Below are 21,934 nucleotides of genomic sequence, written 5' to 3' on the forward strand. Positions count from 1 at the left end.
CACCAATGAATCACTTAAACCAAACAACGACTGAGAAAGTATGGTGACCAAAGATTGACAGTGATGCTGAACGTGTTTGCAAGAAATAATACGCATATCAAGTATTAGGAGGTCCATCGTCACCTGAACCTCTACGCCGTAAAGTGCTTCCAGACTATCCATGGGAAGCTACAGCAATTGATCTAATGTGACCGTTTCCAGTAGGAGAATCAGCATTAGTGTATGTGGACTATTACAGCCGTTTCTTTGAAACATTCATTTTGAAGAACACAAGATCAACCAAGATGGGCTAATTATTAAAAGCTATTAAGACAGCTCATGTTGAAGGAAAGGATTGGAAAAGGGAGTTGCTGAAGTTGCACCGAACAAAAAATAATATTTAAATAATGTATAAAATTAGCCGAGACGATCTATCACCTCACTTTGCTTTTGTTTGATTAACTTTATGAACAAATATTTCTTCTTTTCTTTTTAATATTCTTTCTAATATAATAAGAAATCAGCGATAAATCATTATATCAACAGAACGTTAGAAATGTAATCTATGTATAACATAACAAAGCGTTAAACTCCATGACTGATCAAAATTTATGGCTCTTTTAATTTAATCTGAGTTTCCTCTGTTTAAAACATTTTCAGACAATTTTTATTTAATTAAAGGGAAAAAACCTGAATATTTATAGGGTCACTTGTGCCGATGAAAATTCTTGAAACAGCTAAGATAATGATATACAACACAACTCAAAATTGTTTAAGTTTGATTTTCAAACAATCTCTGTAGATAAGATTTTCAGGATTTGAAATTATGTTTAGGTAAACGCTTTTTTTTCGAGAAATGGAAGCATGGTATATGCTTTTAAACGATAAAAAGATTTTCATGCAAAGTTAATTCTCAAAAAGACAGACGTTTCAAATTCACTAAAAAATATAATTACAATTATAACTAGAGCAAAGCTCGTTGCAAAGCAACGAGTGGGTCTTCCGTTAATTTCGGAAGTAAAGCTGGAAGTTCCTGTAAGAAGCAGAGCTCTTAAACCAATAACAAGAGTAACTAAAATAAAAAGATGGAAAAAACGAATTATTCCTGGTACGACTTAACAAAAACCTTTCTGATTTTAAGTACGACTTAACAAAAACCTTTCTGATTTCAAGAACGACTTAACAAAAAAATCCGAATGTGTTCAAGTACGACTTAACAATTATTTTTGGTACGAGTTAATTTTACTTTGAACATTACGCTATTTTTTAAACCAAGGACGCGGAATCAAAATTATTAATATCAAATTATTGGTCAGAAAAGAGTTATTATAAAAAAAACTTAGTAGCCCTCCGGACCCCTAATTTCAGGGACCAGCCCCTTTTTCTTGATATCAAATAAAAGGTCTCGCTAATATAAACATATTTTGTTCTACAAGTGTTCACGAATTGTAAACCGTTCTCGAGATATTTAAACAACTGTGTTTTAGGGGCTGACCCTTTAACCCCTTACCGGGGCCACTAACAACAAAATTTTTGGTATCATATTGTTAAGAAAATTATTTTGAGCAACTTTTGTGCTACATTGCTTTTCAAAATATTTATCCTTTTTCAGATATTAATAATCAAAGTTTTGAACTTCTGGCCCCTTGAAGCCCCTAATTACGTAAAATATGGCTTAAATATGATACTGTATAGATAAACAGCTGTACAATGAACATTTTTGCTTCTATAACTAATAACAAATTATTGATCAGTAAAGAGTTATTGTAAGAAGAATTTAGAGCCCTCCTGGCCCCTAATTTGAGGGGTCAGCCCCTTTTTCTTGATATCAAATGAAAGCCCGTGTAATTTGGAACAACTTTTACATTACATGTTATAACAAAATATGTACACATCGAAAGGTATTACAGAAAATGTGCAAAAATTTCGTGAAAAAATTTGGAGCTAATTTTCAGGTTCATGCGAGCTTCAAGGCCTTGAGCAATTTTCATAATTGGAAGCATGGGGGTACATCTACAGACATTCATCTACAATCCCTGAAAATTTTAAGCTTCTACCTTGATTGGTCTCGGAGGAGATGCGTGGACAAAATGACCTTTAAAAATATACAAAATCGTAAATATCTGAAACCGGAAGTGACGTCATCATTTGAAAATTCAATAATATGTAGCGACGACGTTGTTTTATCACTCCTGAAAATTTCGTGCAAATCTGTTGGGTAGTATTTGAGAAATGACCCTCCAAAAAAGTCATAAAAAGAAAAAAAAGAATAACTAGAGCAAAGTTCGTTGCAAAGCAACGAGTGGGTCTTCCGTTAATGACGGAAGTAAAGCTGGAAGTTCCTGTAAGAAGCAGATCTCATCAACTAATAACAAGATTAACGAAAATAAAAAGATGAAAAAAAATCGAATTATTCCTGGTTCGACTTAACAAAATCCGAATGATTTTAAGTACGACTTAACAAAAAACCTTTCCGATTTCAAAAACGACTTAACAAAAAAAATCCCAATGTGTTCAAGTACGACTTAACAATTATTTTTGGTACGAGTTAATTTTACTTTGAACATTACACTATTTTTTAAACCAAGGACGCGGAATCAAAAATTCCGGAAAAATGAATTTTTAAACCCCGATATCTCTGTAATGCATTGTCCGATTTTAAAACGGATTTCAGTGTTAGATTCAGCTAATTAAGCTCTACAAAATACGTATACTTTTTTAATTTGATCCAAAAATTTATTTTTTCGAAAAATTTGAATCACTTCCGGTTTCGACAAGAAGTGACGGATTTTTATTTCCAGCCTTATTGCACATGTAAATTGCCAAATTCATGACCACGGAAAATTTCAAGACTCTATCTTAAAGCGTTTTTGAGAAATGCCGCGGACAAAATGACTTTTTAAAACTTTAAAAATGACGTAACGTAAAAACGAAAGTGACGTTGTTAAGGAAACTTTTATATCATTGAGGAATTTTAATTGCACATAATCTCTGAAAGTTTCATTGAAATTGGTTGAAAACTTTTTGAGTTATGAAGCCGAAAAGGAGTCAGAAAAAAAAAGAAAAAGAAAAAAAATAATAATAACTAGAGCAAAGCTCGTTGCAAAGCAACGAGTGGGTCTTCCGTTAATGTCGGAAGTAAAGCTGGAAGTTCCTGTAAGAAGCAGAGCTCTTAAACCAATAACAAGAGTAGCTAAAATAAAAAGATGAAAAAATCGAATTATTCCTGGTACGACTTAGCAAAATCCGAATGAATTAAGTACGAATTAACAAAAACCTTTCTGATTTCAAGAACGACTTAACAAAAAAAAATACGAATGTGTTCAAGTACGACTTAACAATTATTTTTGGTACGAGTTAATTTTACTTTGAACATTACGCTATTTTTTAAACCAAGGACGCGGAATCAAAATTTCCGGAAAAATCAATTTTTAAACCCCGATATCTCTGTAATGCATCGTCCAATTTTAAAACGGCTTTCAGTGTTAGATTCAGCTTAATAAGCTCTACAAAACAAATATTCATTTTTGATTTGATCAGAAAATTCATTTTTTCGAAAAATTTGTTTCACTTCTGGTTTCGACCGGAAGTGACAGATATTCATTTCGAGCCTTATTACAGAGGTAAATCGAACAAATTATAACCATTAAAAATTTCAAGCCTCTATCTTAAAGCGTTTTTGAGAAACGCCGCGGACAAAATGACTTTTTGAAAATTTTAAAAATGACGTAACGTTAAAACGGAGGTGACCTTTTTTATAGAAACTTCATAAACTTTGAGGTATTACAATTACACATAATCTCTGAAAGTTTCATTAAAATTGGTTGTAAACTTTTTGAGTTATAAAGCCGAAAAGGAGTCAGGAAAAAAAACTAGAGCAAAGCTCGTTGCAAAGCAACGAGTGGGTCTTCCGTTAATGTCGGAAGTAAAGCTGGAAGTTCCTGTAAGAAGCAGAGCTCTTGAACCAATAACAAGAGTAACTAAAATAAAAAGATGAAAAAATCGAATTATTCCTGGTACGACTTAACAAAATACGAATGATTTTAAGTACGACTTAACAAAAACCTTTCCGATTTTAAGAACGACTGAACAAAAAAAATCCGAATGTGTTCAGGTACGACTTAGCAATTATTTTTGGTACGAGTTAATTTTACTTTGAACATTACGCTATTTTTTAAACCAAGGCCGCGGAATAAAAATTTCCGAAAAAATCAATTTTTAAACCCCGATATCTCTGTAATGCATCGTCCGATTTGAAAACGGCTTTCAGTGTTAGATTCAGCTTAATAAGCTCTACAAAACACATATTCTTTTTCGATTTGATCAGAAAATTCATTTTTTCAAAAAATTTGTTTCACTTCCGGTTTCGACCGGAAGTGACAAAATACATTTTTTTGGTCAAATGCCATAAGTAAATCCGCAGATTTACAATCACAGAAAATTTCAAGTCTTTATAAACAACCGTTTACTAGAAAAGTCCTGGACAAAATCACTTTTTGAAAATTTTTAAAATTACGTAACTAGAAAACGGAAGTGATTTAATGACTGAAACTGTAAAAGCTTCAAGGGACAAGAATTTAACATAATCTCTGAAAATTTCTTGCAAATCTGTTGAATAGTTTTTGACATATAAAGCAAAAAAGAAGTCAGAAGGAAAAACAAGAAGATTAACTAGAGCAAAGCTCGTTGTAAAGCAACGAGTGGGTCTTCCGTTAATGTCGGAAGTAAAGCTGGAAGTTCCTGTAAGAAGAAGAGCTCTTAAACCAATAACAAAAGTAACCAAAATAAAAAGATGAAAAAAATCGAATTATACCTGGTACGACTTAACAAACCCCGAATGATTTTAAGTACGATTTAACAAAAACCTTTTTTGATTTCAAGAACGACTTAACAAAAAAATCTGAATGTGTTTAAGTACGACTTAACAATTATTTTTGGTACGAGTTAATTTTACTATAAACATTACGCTATTTTTTAAAACATTGACGCGGAAACAAAATTTCCGGAAAAATCAATTTTTAAACCCCGATATCTCTGTTATGCATCGTCCGATTTTAAAACGGATTTCAGTTTTTTATTAAGCGTAATAAAAGCTGATTTGTTGCTTTATAATAAATATCGAATTATTGGTTAGAAAAGAGTTATCATAAAAAGACTAAGTAGCCCTTGTACCCCCTAATTTGTGGGGCCAGCCCCTTTTTCTTGATATCAAATAAAAGGTCTCGCTAATATAAACATATTTTGTTCTACAAGTGTTCATAAATTGTAAACCGTTCTCGAGATATCTGTACAAACGTGTTTTAGGGGCCGACCCTTTAACCCTTTACCGGGGCCACTAACAACAAAATTTTTGGTTTAATATTGTCAGGAACATTATTATGAACAACTTTTGTTCTACATTGCTTTTTAAAATATTTCTCCTTTTTCAGATAATAATGATCATAGTTTTGAGTTCTGGCCCCTTGGAACCCCTAATTACGTAATATATGACTTAGGTATGGTACTGTATAGATGAATAGCTGTACAATGGACATTTTTGCTTCTATAAATAATAACAAAATCTTGTTCAGTTAAGAGTTATTGTAAAAGGACATTAAAGCCCTTTTGGCCCCTAATTTGAGAGGCCAGCCCCTTTTTCTTGATATCAAATTTAAGGTCTTGCAAATTTAAACATATTTTGTTCATCAAGTGTTCATGAAATGTTAACCGTTCTTGAGATATCTGTACGAATGTGTTTTAGGGGCCGACCCTTTAACTCCTAAATGGGGTCATAAACAAAAACATTTAAGGTAGCATATTGACAAGAACACCATTTTAAGCAACTTTTGTTCTACATTGCTTTTGAAAATATTTCTCCTTTTTCAGATAGTAATGATCAAAGTTTTGAACTTCTGGCCCCTTGAAACCCATAATTACGTAACATATGACTTAGTATGATACTGTATAGATAAACAGCTGTACAATGAACATTTTTGCTTCTATGATTAAAAACAAATTATTGTTCAGTAAAGAGTTATTAAAAGAAGACTTTAGAGCCCCCTTGGCCCCTAATTTGAGGGGTCAACCCCTTTTTCTTGATATCAAAGGAAAGCTCGTGAAAATTGACACAACTTTTGCACTACATGTTTTAACAAATTATGTGCACATCGAAAGGTATTACAGAAAATGTGCAAAATTTTCGTGGAAAAATTTGGTGCTAATTTTCAGGTTCAGGCGAGCTTCGAGGCCTTGAACAATTTTCATAATTGGAAGCATGGGGGTACATCTACAGACATTCATCTACAACCCCTGAAAATTTCAAGCTTCTATCTTGATTAATTTCGGAGGAGATGCGTGGACAAAATGACCCTTAAAAATTTACAAAATCGTCTATATCTGAAACCGGAAGTGACGTCATCATGCAAAAATTTAATAATAGGTAGCGACGATGATGTTCTATCATACCTAAAAATTTCGTGGAAATTGGTTGGGTAGTTTTGGAGAAATAACGCTCCAAAAAAGTCAGAAAAAGAAAAAAAAGAACTAGAGCAAAGCTCGTTGCAAAGCAACGAGTGGGTCTTCCGTTAATGGCGGAAGTAAAGCTGGAAGTTCCCGTAAGAAGCAGAGCTCTTGAACCAATAACAAGAGTAACTAAAATAAAAAGATGAAAAAATCGAATTATTCCTGGTACGACTTAACAAAATCCGAATGATTTTAAGTACGACTTAACAAAACCCTTCTTGATTTCAAGAGCGACTTAACAAAAAAAATCCGAATGTGTTCAAGTACGACTTAACAATTATTTTTGGTACGAGTTAACTTTACTTTGAACATTACACTATTTTTTAAACCAAGGACGTGGAAACAAAATTTCCGGAAAAATCAATTTTTAAACCCCGATATCTCTTTAATGCATTGTCCGATTTTAAAATGGATTTCAGTGTTAGATTCAGCTTGATAAGCTCTATAAAAAACATATTCATTTTTGATTTGATCAGAAAATTCTTTTTTTTCGAAAAATTTGTTTCACTTCCGGTTTCGACCGGAAGTGACGGATTTTTATTTCCAGCCTTATTGCACATGTAAATTGCCAAATTCATAACCACAGAAAATTTCAAGACTCTATCTTAAAGCGTTTTTGAGAAATGTCGCGGAAAAAATTACTTTTTTTAAAGTTTAAAAATGACGTAACGTCAAAACGGAAGTGACGTTGTTATGGAAACTTTAACATCTTTGAGGCATTATAATTGCACATAATCCCTGAAAGTTTCCTTTAAATAAGTTGAAAACTTTTTGAGTTATGAAGCCGAAAAGGAGTCAGAAAAAAAAGAAAAAGAAAAAAAATAATAATAAAAAGAAACCAAAGAATAACAAGAGGGTCTTCCGTTGGAAACGGAAGACCCTAATAATAAGAATAAAGAAAAAGAAACCGTAGAATAACAAGAGGGTCTTCCGTTTGAAACGGAAGACCCTAATAATACTAAAAAGAAACCGAAGAATAACAAGAGGGTCTTCCGTTGGAAACGGAAGACCCTAATAAAAAGAATAATAATAATAATAGAAAGAAACAATAGAATAACAAGAGGGTCTTCCGTTGGAAACGGAAGACCCTAAAAAGAAACCGAAGAATAACAAGAGGGTCTTCCGTTGAAAACGGAAGACCCTAATAAGAATAAAGAAAAAGAAACCGTAGAATAACAAGAGGGTCTTCCGTTGGAAACGGAAGACCCTAATGACCACATTCGAACAGTGGCTCAAATACCCCAATCAGTGTTTTTTTACTGTGTATAATTCTATAATTATCTGTTAAATATCTATGTTTTGTTTTATATCGTTTACATTGTTTTGATGTTTTTTTACATTACTAACGCAATATTTCAATTCTAACACATAAAATTGCCACTGTAATCGTCACAATCCTAATAGAGTTAGTGCCTAACATAACACGGATCAGATATTTAAAAGTCAAATTTTATTTTTTGATAAAATGTATTTAGCGATAATTTCGAAAACAATAAATGCATGATACATTGGAATATATACATCATGATATGTTAACTTATGACACATATGGCACACCATCAGTTTGATAATATATATATATATATATATATATATATATATATATATATATATATATATATATATATATATATATATATATATATATATATATATATATATATATATATAAAACGAAACTTAAAAACTCGTTGTCCGTTTTCAGAAAATACTGTATCGTTCTAAAGAGTTCAGTTGGGATCAATCGGGAGGAAAAGGTAAGCAGGTCTATAAAATGTGCAATAATCATAATCGGTACCATTCATATATCACATTAAACACTGATAAATCATAAGTAAGCCAATAATCAACTTATCAAATTATCTACATGAACTTCGTCAGCTAATCTCTCTATTGTACTTTTAATGCTATCATCAAACGAAAAGATCCCGTTGAATCTTGATTATGACGATGATGATTATTCAAACAAAATAAATAAGTCAGGGAAAACGATACACAGACAAAAGTCTGGTATAGAAGAACGTTGATATGAAATGGAGCGTTTGGTTGAAAACATGTGTGTATATTTGCAAAATAGATTTTCTTTCTCTTTAGATATGCAGATATGTATTTAAACAGTAAAATTAGGTGAAACATGAAATCATTTATGTTTACTTTTTTATCTTCAGAATAAGTTGCATCCAGAAATTAGTTTCCAGGGAGTTGGGGTCCGAGAGATAATTGTTGCCAGAAATTAAGGGGGGGGGGGCGTATTTTTGGTTTTACAATGTGAGGTTGATAAATTTGAATTTCTGAAGGAGGGTCAGGATCTTGTGATCTTTTTATTCGTGCATGTTAAAAGACAGCTGTGTTATTGATGTCAATTGCGTTGATTGCTATACAACTGCTATTCAAGGGTGAGGATTTATTCAAGATGCACTGCAGTTATATATGTAAAACGCATTTTGAAAATAACATAACAACAAAATCCCTGTACAGAACAAATTATTCATTTATAGATGTATCATAAATATGATTTTTTTTGGTTTTAGGTTAGAAATTAGTCAAGTTTAATAATCGTCGATAGGAAAGAAAATGTAAACAAAATAAAAGTAGTTTGTTCTATAACTGTTATATTTATCCAGATTAAACATATTTCAGAATACGTAACACGTAAAACAATGCCGGAACTTCTTAAAAAATCTTATAGAGATCAGCTGGTCACGTGGATCGGGAAGCCATGCCACTTCCAGTTGTTGTACAAGATCAGCAGAGACGGATGTTCGGCCCCGACGTTTCATCAACAGTGTGACGGGAAGGGTGCCACTGTAACAGTTTTCTACAACACAAACACAACTATATATGGTGGCTACCTGTCACAGAGCTGGAACTCTGCTGGACGTTATATTAACGACTCTAAGGCTTTTCTCTTTCGGCTGCAGTACAACGGGTCTTCCAATCCATTGAAGTTCCCCGTAAGCAGGCTTGGGGTAATTAAGAAAAAGTGTTTTAATTGTACATGTTTTATTAAAAAAGGTTTTTTTAAAATTCATTTTTGAATTGTTTATATTACTAAAGATAACAGCACAATTTCAAATCATTTTTAAGAGTGTTGTTATTAAGAGTTTTTAATCATTTAAACAATTTACTCCAATTAGTTTGCACTTCAATAAGAAATGTGTCAACAACACACTATGCCCCCAGGATAATCTAAGTATCAAAACAATCTATTGTTATAAGAAGTGCTAAACACCCCAATCCCCTTCCCTTCGCAATATGTCACAATAGAATAGGAGACAGACATGCACCTTTAAACGCCAAATGAATGCACTGTCCATCCATGATGAAAATCAATATCACTTCCAATATTATAACCCATTTGAAAATAATCTTACTTATCTTCTCTCTCTTTCTCTGTCTCTCTCTCTCTCTCTCTCCTGTATATTAATTACACTTTACATTAGTTTGGACTGATAGAAAATACAAGATTTATGTATTTAATCTATTATTGCACTTAATATATCCTAAGATAAAGATCGTCAAACAGTATTTTCCAGTCCAAGCTTTGACTGCTCCTGCAAAACATTTATTTAGTATAGCCCGGAAGATGGATGCATTTAAAAGATGAACCCTTTGAAACTTCGATCAGAAAGTGCAACAGCAATCTTTTGTCTTAAAGTGTCCTCCGTAAAAAGAAATACGATTAAAATAAATTAAGAAATATAACTGGGAAAAATCACCTGTTTATAAATTAATAAAATTAATAAAATTAAGTGTCCAAAATTATAAAGATTTGTGTAATCTGGGGATATATCTATATTTAGCTTTTAAAAACAGCAACATTATTTCATAAATTGTTTTTTGTTACGCATGTTATCCTGTGTCTCTATTTCATAATTATCTGATATTGTATCATGCCAAATGTCTATAAATATCATTTTACTTATGTAATATGTTGTTCATATTGCCACAATATGATTATATATTGAGCAAATAAAGAATGACTCTTGTTTATTCATTGAATTTGAACCTGATACTGAGCATGAAGCTGTAGATATGTTAAAGAGTGTTGTATATTTGAAACATTTGCAAAAACTCTTTATTAGCTTTACTTTAAAAAAAAAAAGTAATGGTAATGGTAATGCATTACTTTACTCATGTAATGGTAATGTAATGCATTACTTCAAGAAAATCAAGTAATGGTAATGGTAATGTAATGCCCAGATTCATGAAGTAATGGTAATGTAATGCATTACTTTAAAATGTAATTCGCCCCAAGCCTGCCCGTAAGTGATGCTAGCAATGCTGGATATGGTAACGGAGGCTATGGCCCTACTTTTGGTAGTGGGCATGATATACAGGCTTTCAGTGGGCAAATTAATTGTTCAGGGAATGTGTTTTCTCTCAACGGAGGATTAAGTTCTGGAGACAGCTACAATCTGAACGGTCAAACTGTACACACTTTGGCAAACAACAGTTTAAAAGTCACAGACTTGGAAGTTTATCGTGTTATAGGTCAGACCTTTTGAATGCTCTCTTACTATCCCTGTTTGTTTATTTTAAATGACGTTTAAGAACTATGGTTATCGAACTTTAAATAATCTGTTCCGAATTTGTAGCTGAATTAAAAAGGATTACGTTAATTCAGGGGCGCAAAAATCACACTTATATGAACGAAAAACCAACAATTTTACTATGTAACCTTACCATTGAAGTGCCAAAATTTACTTTAAATAATAGGTCAATAAGCTCCTTTTTTTTGCTAGGGGTCTTTAAATGTTTATTAAAACTTCCCTCAAAACTGTACACCATTATTAATACTTCCATTATTCTGATATTTTTGCAAACCATGGAACAATTTTTTTTTTAATTATAAACAGTAGAATACGGATGAATTTTCTTAGTGTAAATGTATATTGCAACGAATATTTTGAACGTCAAAGTTTAATTTTAATTTAATCCGATTTTTTTCGATTAATTAAAAAAAAACCGAACTCGTAATTGATATTACATTGATATTACTAAGAATTAACTAAAAGAACCTCTATACCTTTAATTGCCTCTAATTATTTATATCGCCGGCATTCTCCTATAGGGTGAATTTATGTGAAACCATTGATCAAAGTTTTGAGATATTCTATCTGAAATTTGAGTACTTTTCAAAAAATTCTTTTTGCGTATTAGCCAGTTTTTCCCCAAAATGATATTTTTCACGTACTTAAAATATGGAAAATGATCTATAAAATCCCTCTGAAAGTTTTTTTTGAGAGTATATTGCTCCAATAAAAAGTTAGCGATAAAAAAGAAAATTTAGTCCATTTGTCATCAGTTCAATATAAATCTACCTTCGTCATCTTATTTCCATTAGAATAACAAAATATGGTTATAAATATTGATATCCATTAATGACATTGTTAAATTTGTCTATTTAGTACAATATGTGATTTAAGATGTTAAACCTTGTAAAACAAACATTCTTTGCAATATCAAACCCTGAGTAAACGTATTCCTTAAACTGTTTTATATTTTCATATTAGTATTTATGTTAATGAAATTTATAACAGAGCTAATGAGGTTTCATTCATGAGTAAACAAGATTATTAAACTATACCAATAAGACCATACAGAACTATATTTGTCATTTGAGGCTTATTGTATTGTTGTGTTATTTATAGAAGGTCAAAAGCAAGACAGCCCTTGGAGAGAACATTTAGAATGGACAAATGAGGTTTGTTTTATGAAAACCCAAATTCATTGTTTCTGTATAAATCATCAGTAAAAATTCTTTAAAAATCCAAAAAATCACAATATATAAGATTCCAATACATCCTGGATTTCTGATGAGGAACCTATTTTTTGTCAGCAAATACCTCGACAGAATTTACCAGATGAAATATCAAAAATATTGAAAAAATGGAAACTAAAATAAATATTGTTTCATTTTCATCAAGACAATGCAAGAACTTAAGGAGACGTTACTTGACTACAAACCTATGACGGAAACAAACGTGTCAGCAGCAAACATCCTTCTGATTGGTCAGATTGGTGCGGGAAAATCCAGCTTTTTCAATTCTATCAATTCCATTTTTCGTGGGAAAATAATCAATAGAGCTGTAACCGGGAGAAGTGAGCACAGTGTGACCACAATGGTATAGAATAATATTGTAATTCACGAGCGAAATTAGGCTTTAACCTTTTCTGGTGTCGTTTATTTGGCAAGCATGCTTAGCCTTTTACATTGCTTTCGTATTGCCTGCTTTTTGTACCACATGATGCCAAAATAACAGTAGATGTAAACGATAAAATTAACATACTATCATGTACATTATTTATTTATGTATTTCAATGGGTTAAAAGTATGTTTTGTCCAGTAAGACAACAAAGAAATAATGTTCATTTAAGCGGTGCTGAACGAAACACGAACGTAGAGCTTTAAAATCTAAAGCAATGCATCTGGATCAAAAAAGCAATATTGTTATGCACATATAAGATGTCATAAAGTAAAAGGGAAAACCCGAAAACATTAGTAACTATTCTGCAATAATGATCATTAAAACAAAATGTGTTTTTGAAAAATTATTTAAAGAACATTTGTGCATTCACGTTTTTTAAGGTATAAATGACGACATGGATTGCTTATAATAAGGCCAAAAAACATATGTGTGTTTCCGGTTTCCCGACAGATCCTATTTTTTATGCGCCGACCCTAACACTTTTTATTCCAAATCCAGATTACCAACCGTAATTGGTTTAAACAATAGAGTCTTTACAAACCAGAGTTTAAAAAACGCTTGTAATAATTCAATAGAAAAACATCACTTATCAAAGCGTTTTAAAGATTTCTAAGTGCAGATTGACAGCATGGATGAAAGTTATCCTTGGTTATTTTAGCTAAATTATCAATGCAATAAATATTTTTTTAGGTCAGTGATGTGTTAAAAATTAATATAAAGATGTACATGAAAAAAGCAGAGGCAAAGTTTTTTTTATATTTCTGGGTGTGGAGACTGCAGACATCGTAAGTCTTTGAATATGCCTAACAATCATTCCAGTATAAATATGATTTTAAAATGCTGCATTTCAGATGCAAATGAAATTTTAAAAATTAGTCTTAAACCATTAATGATGTATTCATTTTTTTTTAAATTATTGAAAAGATTTAATTCTAAGGCTCTCGTCTGATCAACCAGAATTTCCTCTGTTTCTACAGTTACGATATTAGTGTCTTCTGTTATGTCAGTTGACCAGGAAAATAGAACTAATAATTACTATATAATATATTTGTGGTAATGAGTATTATACTCAGTTAATCTATAGTGGCTGTAATATTTATATTTTCTATTTACATGAAAATAAAATCTTCGTATACATTCCAAATTAATCTTAGATTTAAGAAAGCTTTAATTCTGTAAGTTGTCACAATTGCTTCATCTGTAAAATAAATTTTATCAATGTATAGAAAAACCATATGCTAGGAAAAGGGAAAACTGAAAAGCTCATTATAAAAAAAAAAATTAAAAAAAAAAAGCCGACCTACTTACCCTATTTTAAAATCTGAGAAATAGGAAACACACATATATTTTTTTTGGGCCTAATCTATAACAAAGAAATTTCTATGAGAATATTTATAATTTATGAAAATGTGTATTCATCACATACAATGAGCTTTTCCATCATTACTCATAAGCTATTAATTTACTTTTTAACTTGATATTCCTTTTTTTTAAATTAAATCAATATGTACAGAAAAAGGGCAATTTGGCTGTATCATATTTGTTCAATTTTTTTAAAGTACAGACAATACGAAGTCAAAGATTACTCCCGAAAACAATTTTTGAACTTACGCTTGTGTGACACTTGTGGGTTCCAGGAAGAATCTGCCCTCAATACACAGGAGTTTGTTTTTATTCTGAGTGGACACCTTCCGGATTGTTACCAGGTAAATCATGATCGCATTGTTACTGTGGCGCCCTGGACGTCACATTTATTACATGTATGTAATGCGACACTACCCCTTTACATACTCGTCCCTGGGCTAAACATATATTTTTTCTTGTAGTTTAACCCCATGGTTCCATTTGCACCGGATACACTTGGTTGTATCAAAGACCCGGATCTTAAAGACAAAATTCACTGCGTGGCATTCGTCATAGATGGCAGCACTGTTGATGATATGTCGGACAAAGTCCGAAAACAGATGAAAGATCTTCGAGTCAGAATGAACCACAGAGGTAATAAATTTAAAAAATAAAAGGAGAAAAGCAAACTGTATTACAGAGATTTAGGATAAATCAATATCTATTATTTGTCGTTCGTAACTTATGAAATAATCTCTAGTGCACACTACAAAAAAAACATAACAAATTCAACAAATGAAATAAAAGTAGGTTTTCATATCATGTATTTTTTTTACCAGTCTAAAAAAGAGTAAGTCTACCGCCGAATGCTGTTAAGGTGGTATGGAACAGATGTCAATATTAATGTGCATTAAAGTAAATAATAATTGAAATACTTTCACCGGTTCAGAATTTTCAAATACTATAAGTTTTACCCAAAATAAAGCTTTTAAAAATATTTGAAGAGATAAATATTGTAAAACCCCCAGGTTTCAAACTCATGACTGACAGATTCGTAGGAAACCCTCTAACCGATTGCGTTGCGTTACGCTGTTAGGTGACAATATTGGGAACTACTTATATAAATACAGTTCATTTTATTGTTTATTTCGATATACAATACGTCACAAGATGGAAGTGTCCCATACCACCTTAAAGCTAAACACCGCTCGTAAATAGACACCGACACACAGGTGTACAAACTCTTTGATTTCGTTACACCCGATCGCACACTTGAAACTCGTGGCTGATGTGTAGTATTATTTTTGTGTTCATTGGATTTTATGCATTTATTTCTTATATTATGAGCATATTCTGTTTGAAAATAATGCATTGACCTGTTTATTTGATGATAGTATTCTCTCGGCTTACAAAGTGCGTAAAATTGTTAGCCATCTAAAGCGTAATACTTTAAAATGTGAAGAGATCTTCGGCTTATTAATCCCCTACTGGTTTCAGCGGAGGGGACTATAGCTTACCCCTGCGTCCTTCTGTTTGTCCGTCCGTCTGTTCGTTTGTCTGTCTGCCCGTCTGTCTGTACCACAACAGTTTTCCACACTTTATGCGTTTGAAGAATAAGGAGTTGTTGGGATAGCTGTCACAGTGCCTATTTACGAGCAGTGTTCAGCCTTATTAACATCTGTTCAGCATTATGTTTTCCATGGAAAATATTAGATCAACATTATGAACGTGAAATGTGAAAATGGAATATATATATATATATATATATATATATATATATATATATATATACATCCCTTTTCCATTTTCACATATATATATATATATATATTACAGAAAAAGATTTTTGATTTTATCGTCACCATATCATATTCAGGAACTTGCACTTGTCTGCATACAGCTATATCATTTTTACAAAATTATCTCCCTTGATTATGTATCCATCGTTGTTCTGCTATCATTGTTTCATCATATATTGTAGGTCTACCCCAGGTCGTTTTGTTGACCAATATTGACAAAATATGTCCTGATGTGGATAACGATGTAACAAATACCTTCACAAGTACCGCTGTCTGTGATGCTGTTAACAAAGCAGCAGAAATAACAGGTCTCCCACGTGATCACGTATTACCTGTAAAAAATTACGAATGCGAGAGAAACCTGAAGACCGCAATAGATATTTTGTTGATAGACGCTTTAAGGCAGTGTTTAGATCTTGCGGATGAGTACATGGATGAACAGCTATACAGAGGATCAACCGAAAAAAGAAAACATCTTGCAAAAGATTAAAAAGATTTTAATCATGAAAATATAAAATAAGAAAAATAGGATAATTTTCTTTTGACAGAAATATTGTCATGTACCTAGTTTTTATTAATCATTATTTTATAACACGTTTAAAAAGTTAATTCAATGCATACTAGTGTCTTGATAAAAAGTGTTAATACCTGATGTAGTAGCGCTAAATTTGTTATCTTTGTTTTTAACCATGTAATTTATTTTTTTTTTTGTCCTGAAGAAGGGACTGGTTGTCCAGAAAATTTGACAATATCTATTGTTCGTGTCGTTAGCCATTTTTAGTGCTTTATATATTCAGTTTACTGGCTTCTACATATATATATATATATATATATATAGAGAGAGAGAGAGAGAGAGAGAGAGAGAGAGAGAGAGAGAAAGAGAGAGAGAGGAAAACAGTTTCACAAAAATATATATCATGGTAGAATATCCATATTGTCGACAGCACTATTACTCCTTTTCTATATTCGAAAGAAATGCTACTTTTTTCCTTAAATGAGGATGAAATCGTGTAAGTGATTCTTTGGTATTATGATTTTTGTGTCACAAATTAATTGATTTTAAGATTTTTCAACGTAAGAGTGATTGTTGAGTTTATTTATTGAGGTTTTTTGGTTTATTTTTCCTTTTTAATGATTTTTGCCACTTAGGTAAACATAAGTCGACTTTATTATATTTAGGTTAGATTATTATTCGTTTTTGTTTGATCTTTTTGCATAGATCTATACATGAATTCATTACGGATGTTGGCTGGCGTTGCTATATATAGCAAACAGTTTGTACAGTTATACGGTTGTTGGCGGGAATTTGTCAGGAGAAGGCTAGACGCTAAGATATAACCCATATTGCTTGATCTTTGGTGTTATCCAAGCTAAGTTTTCTCGGGATTATTACGCTATGATGCATACTTGTGTGGTTTAATAGCGGCGTTGCTTAGAAATTACCATGACCTGTCTTCAAATAACTATAAGGTCAAGATTTAGTAAATGATTCTAGACAGTCTTTTTGGTGCTAGAACCTTTATGACGTCATAATTGATTTGATGAAACTTTTCTCGTATTTTACGGCTTTAAAGGAATTAGGTAGAAAATAAAACAATATTTTGACATTCTATATTTAATCATGGGAAAAGTTATTCCGGTACCTTCATGTATAATCAATTTGACATCATTTTAAAGTGGAGGCCAAGAGCTTGTTCAATGCCATTTTTGGAAAGACTGTAGGCATTCTAGATATATTTCATTAGTCAAAAATGGACAAAACTCCGACATTTGCTACTTTTATCCTTCATATTTCATAGAAAATATTTGTTTAAAACATGAATTTTCAATGTGTTTACAAAACATTTAAGCCCCGGTACACCCTATAAAACAAAGATATTGTTATGAAGCATCAGTAAATGAATTTATATCTTGAATTTCATAAACCTGTAGGCACCTTTCATTTACTAGATCTTGACCTTAAGATTGTCTGAAATACCAAAACTCAGTATCTTATATTAGTATATATTTTTTTTAATATAAGCGGCAATTAGTCAAGACCTTACAGGAATGATAATGTGAAATCAACAAGTATCTGAATCCTCTTAGTTTATATGTACCGTAAAATAAAATTGGCATTTTATAGAAGAATAGTTTCATTTTAAATAAAAATCATAATAGACCCATGTTTAAACACTGATCAATTTTAGGAAATTTGTAATAACAATTTACTGGTTTTACTGGTGGATTGTATTGGACGTAGTTATACGATATGATACGGAGATTTCTTTATGAGGACGGCACCTTTTACCAAGATGATGGAAATAAGGATTACAATATTAAGTAAAATAAAAATTCAATTTCTACTTTTATTTTATTTTGTTTATGAATGTATTTTGATGAATTCATTTTTTAAAAACAAAACCTTGTTATTGACTACAAATAGGGGAATCTAAAATACCTATTCTACCAGGGGCTTTGAATAAGAAGCATGTCACTAATCAGATTGCATTGAATACAGGGTTTAAATGACCTTTGAATATCTGTTAACGAATGATTTTCTTTATATTCTTTTTGTAGCCGTTTATCAGACCACGTTTCATCATGAAATGCCCCTTTTAGGTTTTTAATAGATACTGATATTAACAAAACGGTCCACTCGTTCTTTAACGTTTAACACTGTTTTCAGTAAGTCTGTTATCAAATTTCCTGCTGACAAAATGTAAGGCAATATCTAGGACTTCCGGCAATAATAAGGACATATTAAGAACCAGGTAAGTAGTCATTTTAGCTACAATGTTATTGTTATGACCAAAATGGTCAATTTGTTTTGTCAAACGACTCTCTTCTGGAAATTCCACCAATATGTCAATTGTTTTCAAATAAACTTTTGTGTCAGATAGGTAACATAGTACAGCTAATCGACATACCGGGAAAAGCGGAAACAAATGCTACTTATTTTTTGTTATTTGGTTATCTTCACCCCAAATTTACAGATCGGTCACTTTAAGCTTATTTTTCAGCTGTTATCGTATTGTTAAAACAAATAATAAGATTTTCTGTTTATTTTTAATGTTCCATAGAAAGTTCATGTTGCGTTTTTTCAGTATATAAATCATAAATCATCAGTTGATTTCAGGCAATAACAATAATAGATATTGAAATGTTGTTGTTGTTCTTAATCTTGATAGTTGCACGGAAAAGTCATTCGAGATTGGAATGCTTTTCAATGTTGGTTATATCAGACTTAAGATTCGTGTCACGTGATTGCATCACTGTTCGAGAATAACACTTCCTTATGTATCAAATTGAATCGCTCATTATTGTAATAAACACGATTTAAAAAGTGCTACATAAAATACTTAATTATTTACAATCATTTAAGGTAGGTGATGTCTGATTTTTAATATAGTATCACTGTGGAAACATCTCTTGTACATGACACCTTTTCCCCTGTCTCTAGCGTTGAGTGACTCTGATCTGTAACTCTAAATTGACACTCAGTTTATATAAGTAATCCGTTAATTGAAGTAGCTCTGTACATTTACTTTTCTATCATTTTCTATTGTTAAAATTGTTTTGTTATCTATTTGTAATTGTTGGCCATGTTCAATAATTCGGCAGCTGGAGAGCGACGGTCAAGATGCTCGTACCACCGACTCCCGACTTCGCAGAATAGTGTAAAAGTTTGCTAAGTTTGAATAAAGCTTGTAAAACGACTACCGATCGACCTGTACATTTTCCGCATGTCATAATATAAAAAATAGTTTACATGAGTTAAATCGCTGAATTATGCCACTGAGTAATATCATGATTCAATGAGACGTGATCTTGGACGAAAAAATTTAATTTTCGAACTAAGAATAGTATTTTTGTAAACTTTGTGAAAACTAGATAACCAAATTTAAACAGCAGTGTTACCATGAAAGTGTGTAGGCCTGTATGTTCATTAAGGTCTTCCGTTTCAAACGGAAGACCTTGTACTGATTCTGTTGGAAATTCTTCATTATTATTTTTAGGGTTTTCCGTTTTCAACGGAAAACCCTTCTGTTATTCTACGGTTTCTTTTTCTATATTAGGGTCTTCCGTTTCCAACGGAAGACCCTCTTGTTATTCTTCGGTTTCTTTTTATTATTATTTTTTTTCTTTTTCTTTTTTTTCTGACTCCTTTTCGGCTTCATAACTCAAAAAGTTTTCAACTTATTTGAAGGAAACTTTCAGGGATTATGTGCAATTATAATGCCTCAAAGATGTTAAAGTTTCCATAACAACGTCACTTCCGTTTTGACGTTACGTCATTTTAAAACTTAAAAAAAAGTCAATTTGTCCGCGTCATTTCTCAAAAACGCTTTAAGATAGAGTCTTGAAATTTTCTGTGGTTATAAAATTTGGCAATTTACATGTGCAATAAGGCTGGAAATAAAAATCCGTCACTTCCGGTCAAAACCGGAAGTGAAACAAATTTTTCGAAAAAATGAATTTTCTGATCAAATGAAAAATGAATATGTGTTTTATAGAACTTATCAAGCTGAATCTAACACTGAAATCCGTTTTAAAATCGGACGATTTTTTTCATCTTTTTATTTTAGTTACTCTTGTTATTGGTTAAAGAGCTTTGCTTCTTACAGGAACTTCCAGCTTTACTTCCGACATTAACGGAAGACCCACTCGTTGCTTTGCAACGAGCTTTGCTCTAGTTATTATACTTTTTTTTCTTTTTCTGACTTTTTTGGAGCGTTATTTCTCAGAAACTTTTCAACCGATTTACACCAAATTTTTAGGAGTTATTAAGCATCAATGTCGCTACTGATTATTAAAATTTCAAATGATTACGTCACTTCCGGTTTCAGATATGGACGATTTTGTAAATTTTTAAGGGTCATTTTGTCCACGCATCTCCTCTGAAACTAATCATGATAAAAGCTTGAAATTTGCAGGGATTGTAGATGAATGTCTGTAGATTTCCCTCCATGCTTCCAATTGCGAAAAATGCGCAAGGCCTAGAAGCTCGCCTGAACCTGAAAATTAGCACCAAATTTTTTCCCAAAATTTTCGCACATTTTCCGTAATATCTTTTGACGTATAAATATTTTGTTAACACATGTAATGCAAAAGCTGTTTTAATTTACACGGGCTTTTATTTGATATCAAGAAAAAGGGGCTGGCCCCTCAAATTAGGGGCCAAGAGGGCTCTAAAGTCTATTTGCAATAACTTTTTAGTGAACAATAATTTGTTATCAGTTATAGAAGCAAAAATGTTCATTGTACAGCTGTTTATCTATACAGTACCATACTTAAGTCATATATTACGTAATTAGGGGTTTCAAGGGGCCAGAAGTTCAAAACTTTGATCAATAATATCTGAAAAAGGAGAAATATTTTTAAAAGCAATGTAGAACAAAAGTTGTTCAAAATAATGTTTTGTACAATATGCTACCTTAAATTTTTTTGTTTATGACCCCATTTAGGAGTTAAAGGGTCGGCCCCTAAAACACATTTGTACAGATATCTCAAGAACGGTAAACATTTTGTGAACACTTGTTAAACAAAATATGTTTATATTTACAAGACCTTTTATTTGATGTCAAGAAAAAGGGGCTGGCCCCTCAAATTAGGGGTCAAGAGGGCTCTAATGTCTTCTTACAATAACTCTTTACTGAACAATATTTTGTTATTATTTATAGAAGCAAAAATGTTCATTTTACAGCTGTTCATCTATACATTACCATACCTAAGTCATATATTACGTAATTAGGGGTTTCAAGGGGCCAGAACTCAAAACTCTGATCATTAATATCTGAAAAAGGAGAAATATTTTTAAAAGCAGTGTAGAACAAAAGTTGTTCAAAATAATGTTCTTAACAATATGATACCAAAGATGTTGTTGTTAGTGGATTAGGGGTTAGTGGTCCCGGTAAGGTGTTAAAGGGTCGGCCCCTAAAACGCATTTGTACAGATATCTCGAGAACGGTTTACAATTCATGAACACATGTAGAACAAAATATGTTTATATTAGCGAGACCTTTTATTTGATATCAAGAAAAAGGGGCTGGCCCCTCAAATTAGGGGCCAGAAGGGCTACTAAGTCTTTTCATAATAACTCTTTTCTGACTAATAATT

General features: G+C 31.8%; 1 protein-coding gene across 1 annotated transcript; it reads left to right on the top strand.

Annotated features, from left to right (window-relative positions):
- The first annotated feature begins 10,748 nt into the window (after positions 1 to 10,748).
- On the top strand, positions 10,749 to 16,712 carry LOC117682747 (interferon-induced protein 44-like). Its single transcript, XM_066080794.1, has 6 exons — positions 10,749 to 10,974; positions 12,135 to 12,187; positions 12,411 to 12,608; positions 14,252 to 14,398; positions 14,519 to 14,690; positions 16,018 to 16,712. Exons 3-6 carry the CDS (start codon positions 12,414 to 12,416, stop codon positions 16,323 to 16,325), a joined length of 822 nt encoding a protein of 273 aa, XP_065936866.1. The 5' UTR covers positions 10,749 to 10,974; positions 12,135 to 12,187; positions 12,411 to 12,413; the 3' UTR covers positions 16,326 to 16,712.
- The last annotated feature ends 5,222 nt before the right edge of the window (positions 16,713 to 21,934 follow it).

Source organism: Magallana gigas, chromosome 4 (assembly GCF_963853765.1).
Source record: "Magallana gigas chromosome 4, xbMagGiga1.1, whole genome shotgun sequence".
NCBI classification, from domain to species: Eukaryota; Metazoa; Mollusca; class Bivalvia; order Ostreida; family Ostreidae; genus Magallana; species Magallana gigas.